The following is a 10,932-nucleotide window of genomic DNA, read 5'->3' on the forward strand; positions in this document are numbered from 1 at the left end:
GGGGGACAGAGTGAGACTCTATCTCAAAAAAAAAAAAAAGAATGTATAGCTCCCACTTTTCTCACAGCCCAGCTGACAACACGGGCCACTGTCTCAAACAGAAGGCAGTGGATATAACAAACAGTCTCTGGACAAGTCCTAAGTCCAGGCTCCTCGGGGACTTCTCTTCCTCACAATGAAAACATTAGAGAAGCATAACTACAGCAAAGATGTCAGGCAGGTATTCAAAACCCGAGAGTGGGCACCCTGGAAAATGGGATTCAGGGTCTGGGGAAAGACTTGGATGTTTACTTTGATTACTTCGGATTTTTACAGTGAGCAGGTACTGGTTTGGAAGCTTTCAGACACTGGGGTGGGTTTTTAAGGCCCTACTGACCCCTGGGCACAGGCACTGGGTGGCACCAATGCTCCTACTGACAGAGAGGTTGGGTGTTTGTCCCAGCAACACATTAACCTGCCAGTGGCCACACTCCCATCCTAACAGGGTGGCTCCAACTCCCTGGAGGTGCTGAGGCACACAGGAGTCTCACAGGTAGCAGCGGCCCCTTTTTATTCATTTGTCCCCATGAGGCTGGGGCCATGAGGGGACCCCCACCTGTACCCACCCCATACACAGACACCAACCTCCGGAGATGAATGTGTCAAAGATGATCTGGGCACCATTGAAGAAATCGCCAAACTGTGCCTCCCACAGGGGCAGTAACTGTGGACTCTCAATGCTCATCCCATATTCGAATCCCAGGACGGCCTCTTCTGACAGGGGGCTGTTGCTGACCTAATCCCAGGGAAGAGAAGGAAACGATGGCATGTGAGGGCAACGGCAGGGCACTGCGCTCCTGGGGACTTATCAAAGGAAGGTGGTGCAGAGAGGGAGCTTGATTTCACTCATCACCACATTCTTTGCTTTTGTGTTTTGGGATAGAGTTTCACTCTTGTTGCTCAGGCTGCAGTGCAGTGGCTCGATCTCAGCTTACCACAACCTCCACCTCCTCCCGAGTAGCTGGGATTACAGCCTCCCACCACCATGCCCAGCTAATTTTTGTATTTTTAATAGAGACAGGGTTTCTCCATGTTGACCAGGCTGGTCTCGAACTCCTGACCTCAGGTGATCCACCAGCCTTGGCCTCACAAAGTACTGGGATTGCAGGTGTGAGCCACTGTGCCTGGCTCATCACCAGATTCTTTTGAGAAGAGATTTGCTGCTGAGTGTCAGTGATGCAGACGAGAAAAGTTGGGACAAAGAGAGGAAAAGAGGCTGGAGTATGAGCATTGCAGAGTTTCTTCGAGGATAAGCACATATACTTCTCAGCTAACCCTCCTCTGGAGCTAAGCGTACAACTGTGTCCTACAAGCTTTTCAAACACCTGTGGCCGGGCATCGTGGCCTTCCAACAATCTGGGAGGCTGAGATCAGAGAATCACCTGAGTACAGGAGTTTGACACCAACCTGTGCAGCACAGCAAGACCCAATGGTAATTTTGGTGATTTTGTGTTTCTCTAAAAAAGCAGACAAAAATCAGATGGGTGTGGTGGCACATGCGTGTGGTCCCAACTACTTGGGAGGCTGAGGTGGGAGTATCACTTGGGCCCAGGAGGTTGAAGCTGCAGTGAGCTGTAATCACAACACTGCACTCCAGCCTGTGTGACAGAGTGAATCCCACAGGGAAAAAAAATTGTCGTGAAACAAAGTGAGGAAAGTTAAAAAATAAAGCCCTACCTTTGGTTAAAATCAGTACTCTAACATTGTATTGGCATGGTAAATCAAAAGGATATGTTAAGATTTTAAAAAGCAGAATACAAAATTATATCTCTGAGAAGATTAAAAAGACATGACAATTAAATGCAATACATAATCCCAGCACTTGGGGAGGCTGAGGCGGGCGATCACCTGACGTCAGGAGTTTGAGACCAGCCTGGCCAACATGGTGAAACCCCACCTCTACAAAAAATACAAAAATTAGCTGTGGTGCAGGCCTGTAGTCCCAGCTACATGGGAGGCTGAGGTGGGAGGACTGCTTGAACCTGGGAGGTGGAGGTTGCAGTGAGCCGAGATTGCGCCACCACACTCCAGCCTGGGCGACAGAGTGAGACTTCGTCTCTAAAAAAAAAAAAGACGTACTAATACATGCTACATGCATGGATGGACCTTGAAAAAACATTACGCCAAGTCAAAGAAGCCAGTCACAAAAGGTCACATGTTATGCCATTCTGTTTACATGAAACATCTAAAATAGGCAGATCAACAGAAACAAAAAGTCAATGAGTGGTTTCCAGGGGCTGGAGGGAGGAAGGAGTGGGCAGTGATCGCTAATGGGAATGGGCTTTCTTTCTGGGATAATGAAAATGTTCTAAAATTAGATAGTGGTGATGATTACACAACTCTGTGAATAGACTACAAACTGCTCAAGTGTACTCACTGAGAGGTTGAATTTTATGAGTTATAGCTCAGCAAAGCTTTTATTTAAAAAAAAAAAAAAAAAAAAACTCTCTAGGCTGGGCATGGTGGCTCACACCTGTAATCCCAGCACTTTGGGAGGCTGAGGCAGGAGGATTGCTTGAGGCCAGGAATTCAAGACCAGCCTGGGCATCACAGCAAGACCCCTATCTACAAAATATTTAAAATTAGCCAGGTGTGGTGGTGTTTGCCTTTAGTCCCAGCTATTTGAGAGGCTAAGGTGGGAGGATTGCTTGGGCCTAAGAGCTGGAGGCTACAGTGAGCTATAATTGCATCATGGGACTCTAGCCAGGGCAACAGAGGAGGACCTTGTCACTCACATACACACACAGACACACAGACACACAGACACACACACACACACATACACACACACACACACACACACACACACACACAGATTGAGATATACAATAGAGTTGAGGGAAAAACATACCTTAAAGGACCTATTCACTTATGACGCAGAAAGCATGGCCTCTGTCCCTTCCTACAAGCCATTATTGATAAGGGAATGCTGGTCAGTTACAGAATTCAATACAGACAATGAAGGCAGATCACTGCTCAGGAAAATACAGCTATTCTGACTACCAAGATCAAGCAGGAGTTTCTTCTGGGGTCTTCACATACAGGACACAGTATTAGAAAATACATTATTATTACTATTATTATTTGAGACAGAGTCTTGCTCTGTTGCCCAGGCTGGAGTGCAGTAGCGCAATCTTGGCTCACTACTTCCACCTTCTGGGTTCAGCCTCCCAAGTAGCTGGGATTACAGGCATGCACCACCATGTCTGACTAATTTTTGTATTTTTAATAGAGACAGCATGTTACCATGTTGGACAGGCTGGTGTTGAACTCCTGGCCTCAAATGATCTGCCTGCCTCAGCCTCTAAAAGTGCTGGGATTACAGGCATCAGCCACCCACCTGGCCTAAATAATAAATCTTCAAGAGTAACCACAAAACAGACACAAGGCATTTAATTGGGACCTTCTAAATAGCAAAATTCAAAACTGATAATAAGTATCAAATCACAATTCAATGAAAGCCTCATCTGAGGTAGGGGAATACTAAACATTTCAGAATCTAGTTCACCAATCTGACTTGATCTAAGGGTAGATTTTGGACTAACTTAAAGAAAAGATGAACTCCACATCCCTTAAGTGATCTGCCTAAAACATGGCTTTTACCAAGTAAATGTTTTGTTGTTGTTACTGAGATGGAGTCTTGCTCTGCTGCCCAGTGGCTGGAGTGCGTGGCTCAATCTCAGCTCACAGCAACCTCTGCCTCTAGGGTTCAAGCGATTCTCCCACCTCAGCCTCCCTAGTAGCTGGGATTACAGGCACACACCACCATGCCTGGCTAATTTTTGCATAATAGAGACAGGGTTTCACCATGTTGGCCAAGATGGTCTCAATTTCTTGACCTTGTGATCCCCCCTACCTCAGCCTCCCAAAGTGCTGGGATTATAGGCGTGAGCCACCATGCCCGGCCACCAAGTGAATTTTTTATAGGGTGTCAGTAACTCAAGATGGTGTTTTCAAACTAATGGCTAGAGTAGGAAAGAAGATGACACGCTCAACTTATCTTAAGGAGTAGGTTATTTTCATAAACATTATGTGCTAGGCACTTGAATAATTGTTGGAGAGAAATAAATGAAGAAACTCTTACTGCCCTTACGATACAAGGGCACAGAGGTTGCCACACAGAAATACATGGTTGTATCTGGCTGGGTGCAGCGGCTCACACCTATACTTCCAGCGCTTTGGGAGGCCGAGGCAGGTGGACTGCTTGAGGCCAGGAATTCAAGACCAGCCTGGGCCACACGGTGAAACCCCATCTCTACTAAAAATTAGCCAGGCATGGCACCTTGTGCTCATGGTCCCAGCTACTTGGGAGGCTGAGGCATAAGGATCCCTCGAGCCTGAGGGGTGGAGGCTGCAGAGGGCCAAGATGGCACCACTGCACTCCAGCCTGGGCAACAGAGCAAGACTGTCTCTAAAAAAAAAAGAAAGAAATAAATACATGGTTATGTACACTCGTCATGCCTATCACACCTTAGGGAACAGGTAACCTTGAGGATGTGTGATTTTGCTTTCCTTAGGTAGGCAAGGAATATCGACTTATCTACATCTTTGACTTTTCTTAATGAATTACAGTAATATGCAGATGATAATGTCAACTTGGAGTTGACAAAATGCACATCCATTTGACATTTACATGATTACAGATACGTCACCAGCCTAAGAGAGCTCCAGCCTATTCTCCAGTGGGTTACTTCCATCCCAAATTGACAGACCTGCCTCAACCACCCATTCAGCACCCCTTTACTTCTAAAAGTACTGAACCCAAAGTTGCCAGCCCTTGTTCCTACTTGTTCTAAGAAGCCTTGAACAGCAATCGTCAGCACCTGGATTTTACAGAAGCTATAGAAACATCTCACCTCTAGAAACCCCCTCTGATTCGGGTCCATATGGTTCAGGGGGATGTAGGTGTCATCGGTCTCCTGGCAAACCACCATTGCATGCCTTTGACTGAAAGTTCCACGGCCAACATCTTGGCCACTTAGACGAACATTAAAACCTTAAGCAAGAAAGAAAAAAAAAGTCAGATTCCCATAAATAACGTAATAATAAGGCGTGGTGACTCTAATTTTTTGAGACGGAGTCTCGCTTTGTCACCAGGCTGAAGTGCAGTGTCACGATCTCGGGTCACTGCAAACTCCGCCCCTCAGGGTTCAAGTGATTCTCCTGCCTCAGCCACCTAAGTAGCTGGGATTACAGGCACGTGCCACCATGCCCAGCTAATTTTTGTAGTTTTAGTAGAGACAGGGTTTCACCATGTTGGCCAGCCTGGTCTCGAATTCCTGACCTTGTAATCCACCTGCCTCAGCCTCCCAAAGTGCTGAGATTACAGGTGTGAGCCACAGTGCCCAGCATAAATTCTTTTTTTTTTTTTTTTTGAGACAGAGTTTCGCTCTTGTTACCCATGCTGGAGTGCAGAGGCACGATCTCGGCTCACCGCAACCTCCACCTCCTGGGTTCAAGCAATTCTCCTGCCTCAGCCTCCCGAATAGCTGGGACTACAGGTGCGCGCCACCATGCCCAGCTAATTTTTGTATTTTTAGTAGAGATGGGGTTTCACCATCTTGACCAGGATGGACTCGATCTCTTGACCTCGTGATCCACCCACCTCGGCCTCCCAAAGTGCTGGGATTATAGGCGTGAGCCACCGCGCCCGGCCTGCATAAATTCTTATATACTGGCTTAACCCTGAGAATTTTCCTTAGGATAACAGATAGTAGTCATTAATATATACTGTCTGATATTCAAAAGTCGATAGTTAAGATGAGATTGTATAAGAAAGGAGAGGTACGAGGTGGCCTGCAATTTTAAGGGGAAACTATCTTTCCAGTACATCAGCACTAGTCCTTCGTTCCCCGGGCATAACTGTCCTATGTCTATACTATGATGAAGATTGTCAGCATTAATCATAGTACGATTAAGTAATATTGTCAGGAAAGAAAAGTTAACATGTTTTAGAACTTCTCTAGTCAATGAACACAATGGAAGGTAGTTATAGCTCAAACAAACTGCAAAGGTAATAGGTAGCAAACATGATTGAAAGCACTCTCTACTAGCTAGACAGAAAGTTCTTACCTTGAGCAAGTAAAGAACCCAAGGCAAGAGCTTCCGCTGTGGCCCAGTCTAGCTTGGTTCCATCCATCACCTTCTCCATTCTGGACTGTAAATTCAGAGGAAGGAAAAAAAGGAACATCTAAGAGTCCATCTCCTTTTTCACAATGAGTCCAAAAAATTTAATGCAGGCTGGGCACAGTGGCTCACACCTATAATCTCAGCACTTTGGAAGGCTGAGGCTGGTGGATCATTTGAGGTCAGGATTTTGAGACCAGCCTGGACCACATGGTGAAACTACTAAAAATACAAAAATTAGCTAGGCCTGGTGGCATGTCTCTATAAATCCAGCTACTTGGGAGGCTGAGGCAGGGAATCGTTTGAACCTGAGAGGCAGAGGCTGCAGTGAGCTGAGATCATGCCACTGCGCTCCAGCCTGGCAATAAAGTGAGACTCCATCTCAAAAAACAAAAAAACTAATACAACAAAATTAAGCATCAAAAATGTAATGCTGAATAAAAACAGAGTACGAAGGGATACATTAGAGAAGGAGAACAATTATATACAGTGGGTTTTATTTTATTCTTTTTCTGAAACAGAGAGTCACTCTGTTGCCCAGGCTGGAGTGCAGTGGCATGATCTCAGCTCATTGCAACCCCCGCCTCCCCGGTTCAAGCGATTCTCCTGCCTTAGCCTCCCAAGTAGCTGGGATTACAGGCCTGCACCACCACACCCAGCTACTGTTTGTAGTTTTTAGTGGAGAAGAGGCTTCGCCATATTGGCCAGGCTGGTCTTGAACCCCTGACCTCAAGTGATCCGCCTGCCTTGGCATCCCAGACTGCTGGGATTACAGGCATGAGCCACTGTGCCCAGCCTACATACAATTTTAAAGCAGACAAAACACACACGTGCTTAGGTTAGTGGTTACCTCTGCGGAGGTGGGAGGAGATAGATCAAGGAGGGGTATGTGGGGAATTGTATTTATAACATCCTTTTTCCTAAGCTGGGTGATGAGAACATATTGATAGTTTGTTGTAATAGTCTCTCTACCTATAGTAAAAACTTAAGAGTCAGCGGGTTTTTTTGTTTTGTTTTTTAATTTTTTTTTTTTTTTTTGAAACAGAAAACAGGGTCTCACTCTGTCACCCAGACTGGAGTTTAATAGTAAAATCTCAGCTCACTGCAAGCTCGACCTCCTGGGCTCACGCAATCCTCCCACCTCAGCCTCCTGAGTAGTTGGGACTACAGGCATGCACCACCACACCAGGCTAATTTTTCTTTTTTTGAGACGAGTCTCACTCTGTCACCCAGGCTGGAGTGCAGTGGTGTGATCTTGGCTCACTGCAACTTCTGCCTCCCAGGTTCAAGCGATTTTCTTTCTTTTTTTTATTTTTATTTTTTAAATAATTCAAAAATCTCTTCCTTCTTTTTTTTTTTTTTAATCCTTCTAAGAGCTTTCAGAACAAAGCGATTTTCCTGTCTTAGCCTCCTGAGTAGCTGTGACTGCAGGTGCCCACTGCCACGCCTAGCTAATTTTTTGTATTTCAGTAAAGACAGTGTTTCACTGTATTGCCAAGGCTGGTCTCAAACTCCTAAATTCAGGCAATCAGCCAGTCTTGGCCTCCCAAAGTGCTAGGATTACAGGTGTGAGCCACCACACCCGGCCAATTTTAACCTTTTCTAGCAATGAGGTATTACTATGTTGCCCAGGCTGGTCTTGAACTTCTGGGCTCAGGCAATCTTTCCACCTTGGCCTTCCAAAGCACAGGTATTACAGATAGTAGCCACCATGCCTGGCCAAGGTTAGCATTTTAAAATAATTCAGGCTGGGCACGGTGGCTCATATCTGTATCCTAGCACTTTGGAAGGCCAAGGCAGACGGATCAATTGAGGTCAGGAGTTCAAGACCAACCTGGCCAACATAACAAACCCGATCTCTACCTAAAATACAAAAATTAGCAGGGTGTGGTGGCACGCACCTATAATCCCAGCTACTCAGGAGGCTGAGGCAGGAGAGTCGCTTGAACCCAGGAGATAGAGGTTACAGTGAGCTAAGATCATGCCACTGCACTCCAGCCTGGGCAACAGAGAGCGATTCCATCTCAAAAATAACATAAAATAAAATAATTTACAGAACAAAGTTCCTTCATCCAAGCTTAAGAAAGATAAAGACCTTTAACTCTTTGCTCTCCATGTTTTAGCACTGAAGGTCCCACATACCAGAAAACCACTAAGTCCCAGGCCCCCCAGGACGGTTTGTCATCCTACAGTGATCACAAGACAATACATAAAACTTCAGCATGTTTAAGAAGCTACTTCAGGGGTATGTGTGTTAATTTTTGTTTATTTAAGCCACCTGAAACAAAGTGTTTTCTGCTCACTGGACAAATAAAAACATACATTCTTGCATCTCTGTTTCTTTTTTTTTTTTTTTTTTTTGAGACAGAGTTTCACTCATGTTACCCAGGCTGGAGTGCAATGGCACAATCTCGGCTCACGGCAACCTCTGCCTCCTGGGTTCAGGCAATTCTTCTGCCTCAGCCTCCTGAGTAGCTGGGATTACAGGCACGCGCCACCATGCCCAGCTAATTTTTTGTATTTTTAGTAGAGACGGGGTTTCACCACGTTGACCAGGATGGTCTCGATCTCCTGACCTCGTGATCCACCCGCCTCGGCCTCCCAAAGTGCTGGGATTACAGGCTTGAGCCACCGCGCCTGGCTGCATCTGTTTCTTTTTTTTTTGTTTTGAGATGGAGTTTTGCCCTGTGGCTAGGCGGGAGTGCAGTAGTGCAATCTCGGCTCACTGCAATCTCTACCTCCCTGGTTACAGCAATTCTCCTCCTTCAGCCTCCCAAGTAGCTAGGACCACAGGTATGCACCACCATGCCCAGCTAATTTTTGTATTTTAAGTAGAGACAGGGCTTCACTATGTTGGCCAGGATGGTCTTGAACTCCTGACCTTGTGATCTGCCCACCTCGGCTTCCCACAGTGCTGAGATTGCAGGTATGAGCCACCACACCAGCCAGTATCTCTGTATTTTTTATAGTGTGCATGTATTCCACGTATGTGTAATGTATGAACATGCATAAATAAATAAATACATGGAGGAAAAATAAAAGTAGAGAAAATCTGAGGTAATTGACTATCAGTAGCAAAACTTCACTCGGATTGGTTTCTAGAACCTAATGACACATAATAAACATCTGTTAAATGAATCACCCAACCAAAAACCCCAGACCAATGTCAGTTCCTTTGCTGAGCAGGAAGGAAAAGCAATAACCAGCCATTTGGAGGCTGCCGACCTGAACATGTGTCTTCAGGAGGTGACTGTGCATCTGCAGCTCTCTCGGCACCTCTACAGACTTCATGCCAACAAACCGCAGGAGGTCGAGGGGCACACCTGTGCTCCAGGTGGTGATGTGCGCTTCCGGCTGAGCCAGGCCCTGCCAGTGGGCCTGCAGGTTAAGGGCAGGGGGGCTGTAGTGGGCCATGTTAGTTAAGTGATCATTCAACTTTGCATAGTAGGAGGATTTTATTTCAGACACCTCCTCCTGCGTCATGAGTCCGCCAGCAATGAGGTGCTCTGCGTATGTGTCTGGGATGCTCTTTCGGGCTCTGTCCAAAAGAGGAAAAACAAAAATCAATCTGACCTGTAACAATCTAAGAAAGACAGAGATAGTCACTGTCCAATGCTGTGGAGTGCCAGCACTCTAAAAAGGCATTCAGGCCGGGTGCGGTGGCTTGCGCCTGTAATCCCAGCACTTTGGGAGGCCGAGGCAGGCGGATCACCTGAGGTTGGGCGTTTGAGACCAGTCTGACCAACATGGAGAAACTCCGTCTCAACTAAAAATACAAAATTAGCTGGGCGTTGTGGCGCATGCCAATAATCCCAGCTACTTGGGAGGCTGAGGCAGGAGAATCACTGGAACCCGGGACGTGAAGGTTATGAACCCAGGAGGTGAAGGTTGCGGTGAGCTGAGATCACACCATTGCACTCCAGCCTAGGCAACACGAGCGAAACTCCATCTCAAAAAAAAAATTTTTTTAAGGCATTCAGCGGGTGCAGTGGCTCATGCCTATAATCCCAGCATTTTGAGAGGCTAAGGCAGGTGGATCACCTGAGATCGGGAGTTCAGGACCAGGCTGACCAACATGGTAAAACCCCGTCTCTACTAAAAATTCAAAAAATTAACTGGGCATGGTGGCAGGCGCCTATAATCCCAGCTACTCAGGAGGCTGAGGTATGAGAATTGCTTGAACCCAGGAGGCAGAGGTGGCAGTGAGCCGAGATCGCACCACTGCACTCCAGTCTGGGCAACAAAAGCGAAACTCCATCTCAATAAATAAATTAATTAAATTAAATAATATATAAAAATAAAATAAAAAAGCATTCAGGAAAGACGTTTTGGAGCTAGACAGAGGTGGTGGCTGTACCTCCTAGTGAAGGTAAATAAATGCCACTGAATTGTTCATATTAAGAGAGCCAATTTTATATTATGTCACATTCATCTCAGTAAGTTTATAAAACAAAATAAATAAACAATGTTAAACATAATTAATTAATTTAATAAGTGAAGGCACTTACCATAACAACCTCTTTTCCAGGCAAGTAAGAGAAAACAAATTTATCTTTGTAAGTTTTTGTCTACATTCAAGTAGAAATAATTAACAGGCTTTTTCTATGATTTGGGAAATTCTAATTATATTGAAGACTGACCCACACTGTCTATCCAGTCCACAACCCCCTTTATCTACAAAGGCATGGAACCCAAAGTTGCCCAAGTCTCTGAAAGTTCCAATCTTTCAGGTCTCTTCTTTTTTTTTTTTTTTTTTTTTTTTTTTTG

The 10,932-nt window shown here is 45.6% G+C and overlaps 1 protein-coding gene across 1 annotated transcript in view; it reads right to left on the reverse strand.

The window, feature by feature from the left end:
• The window catches only part of DHTKD1 (dehydrogenase E1 and transketolase domain containing 1), a 53,657-nt gene that overhangs the window by 18,631 nt on the left and 24,094 nt on the right, over positions 1-10,932 (reverse strand). Inside the window, exons 8-11 of the mRNA XM_032244080.1 lie at positions 9,391-9,703; positions 6,112-6,196; positions 4,896-5,035; positions 557-775 (exon numbers count right to left, since the gene is read on the reverse strand). Coding sequence (XP_032099971.1) covers positions 557-775; positions 4,896-5,035; positions 6,112-6,196; positions 9,391-9,703 — 757 coding nt within the window. The remainder of the gene's footprint in view (positions 1-556; positions 776-4,895; positions 5,036-6,111; positions 6,197-9,390; positions 9,704-10,932) is intronic.

Source organism: Sapajus apella, unplaced genomic scaffold (genome assembly GCF_009761245.1).
Source record: "Sapajus apella isolate SASKATOON/1434 unplaced genomic scaffold, GSC_monkey_1.0 scaffold53, whole genome shotgun sequence".
Taxonomy (NCBI): Eukaryota; Metazoa; Chordata; class Mammalia; order Primates; family Cebidae; genus Sapajus; species Sapajus apella.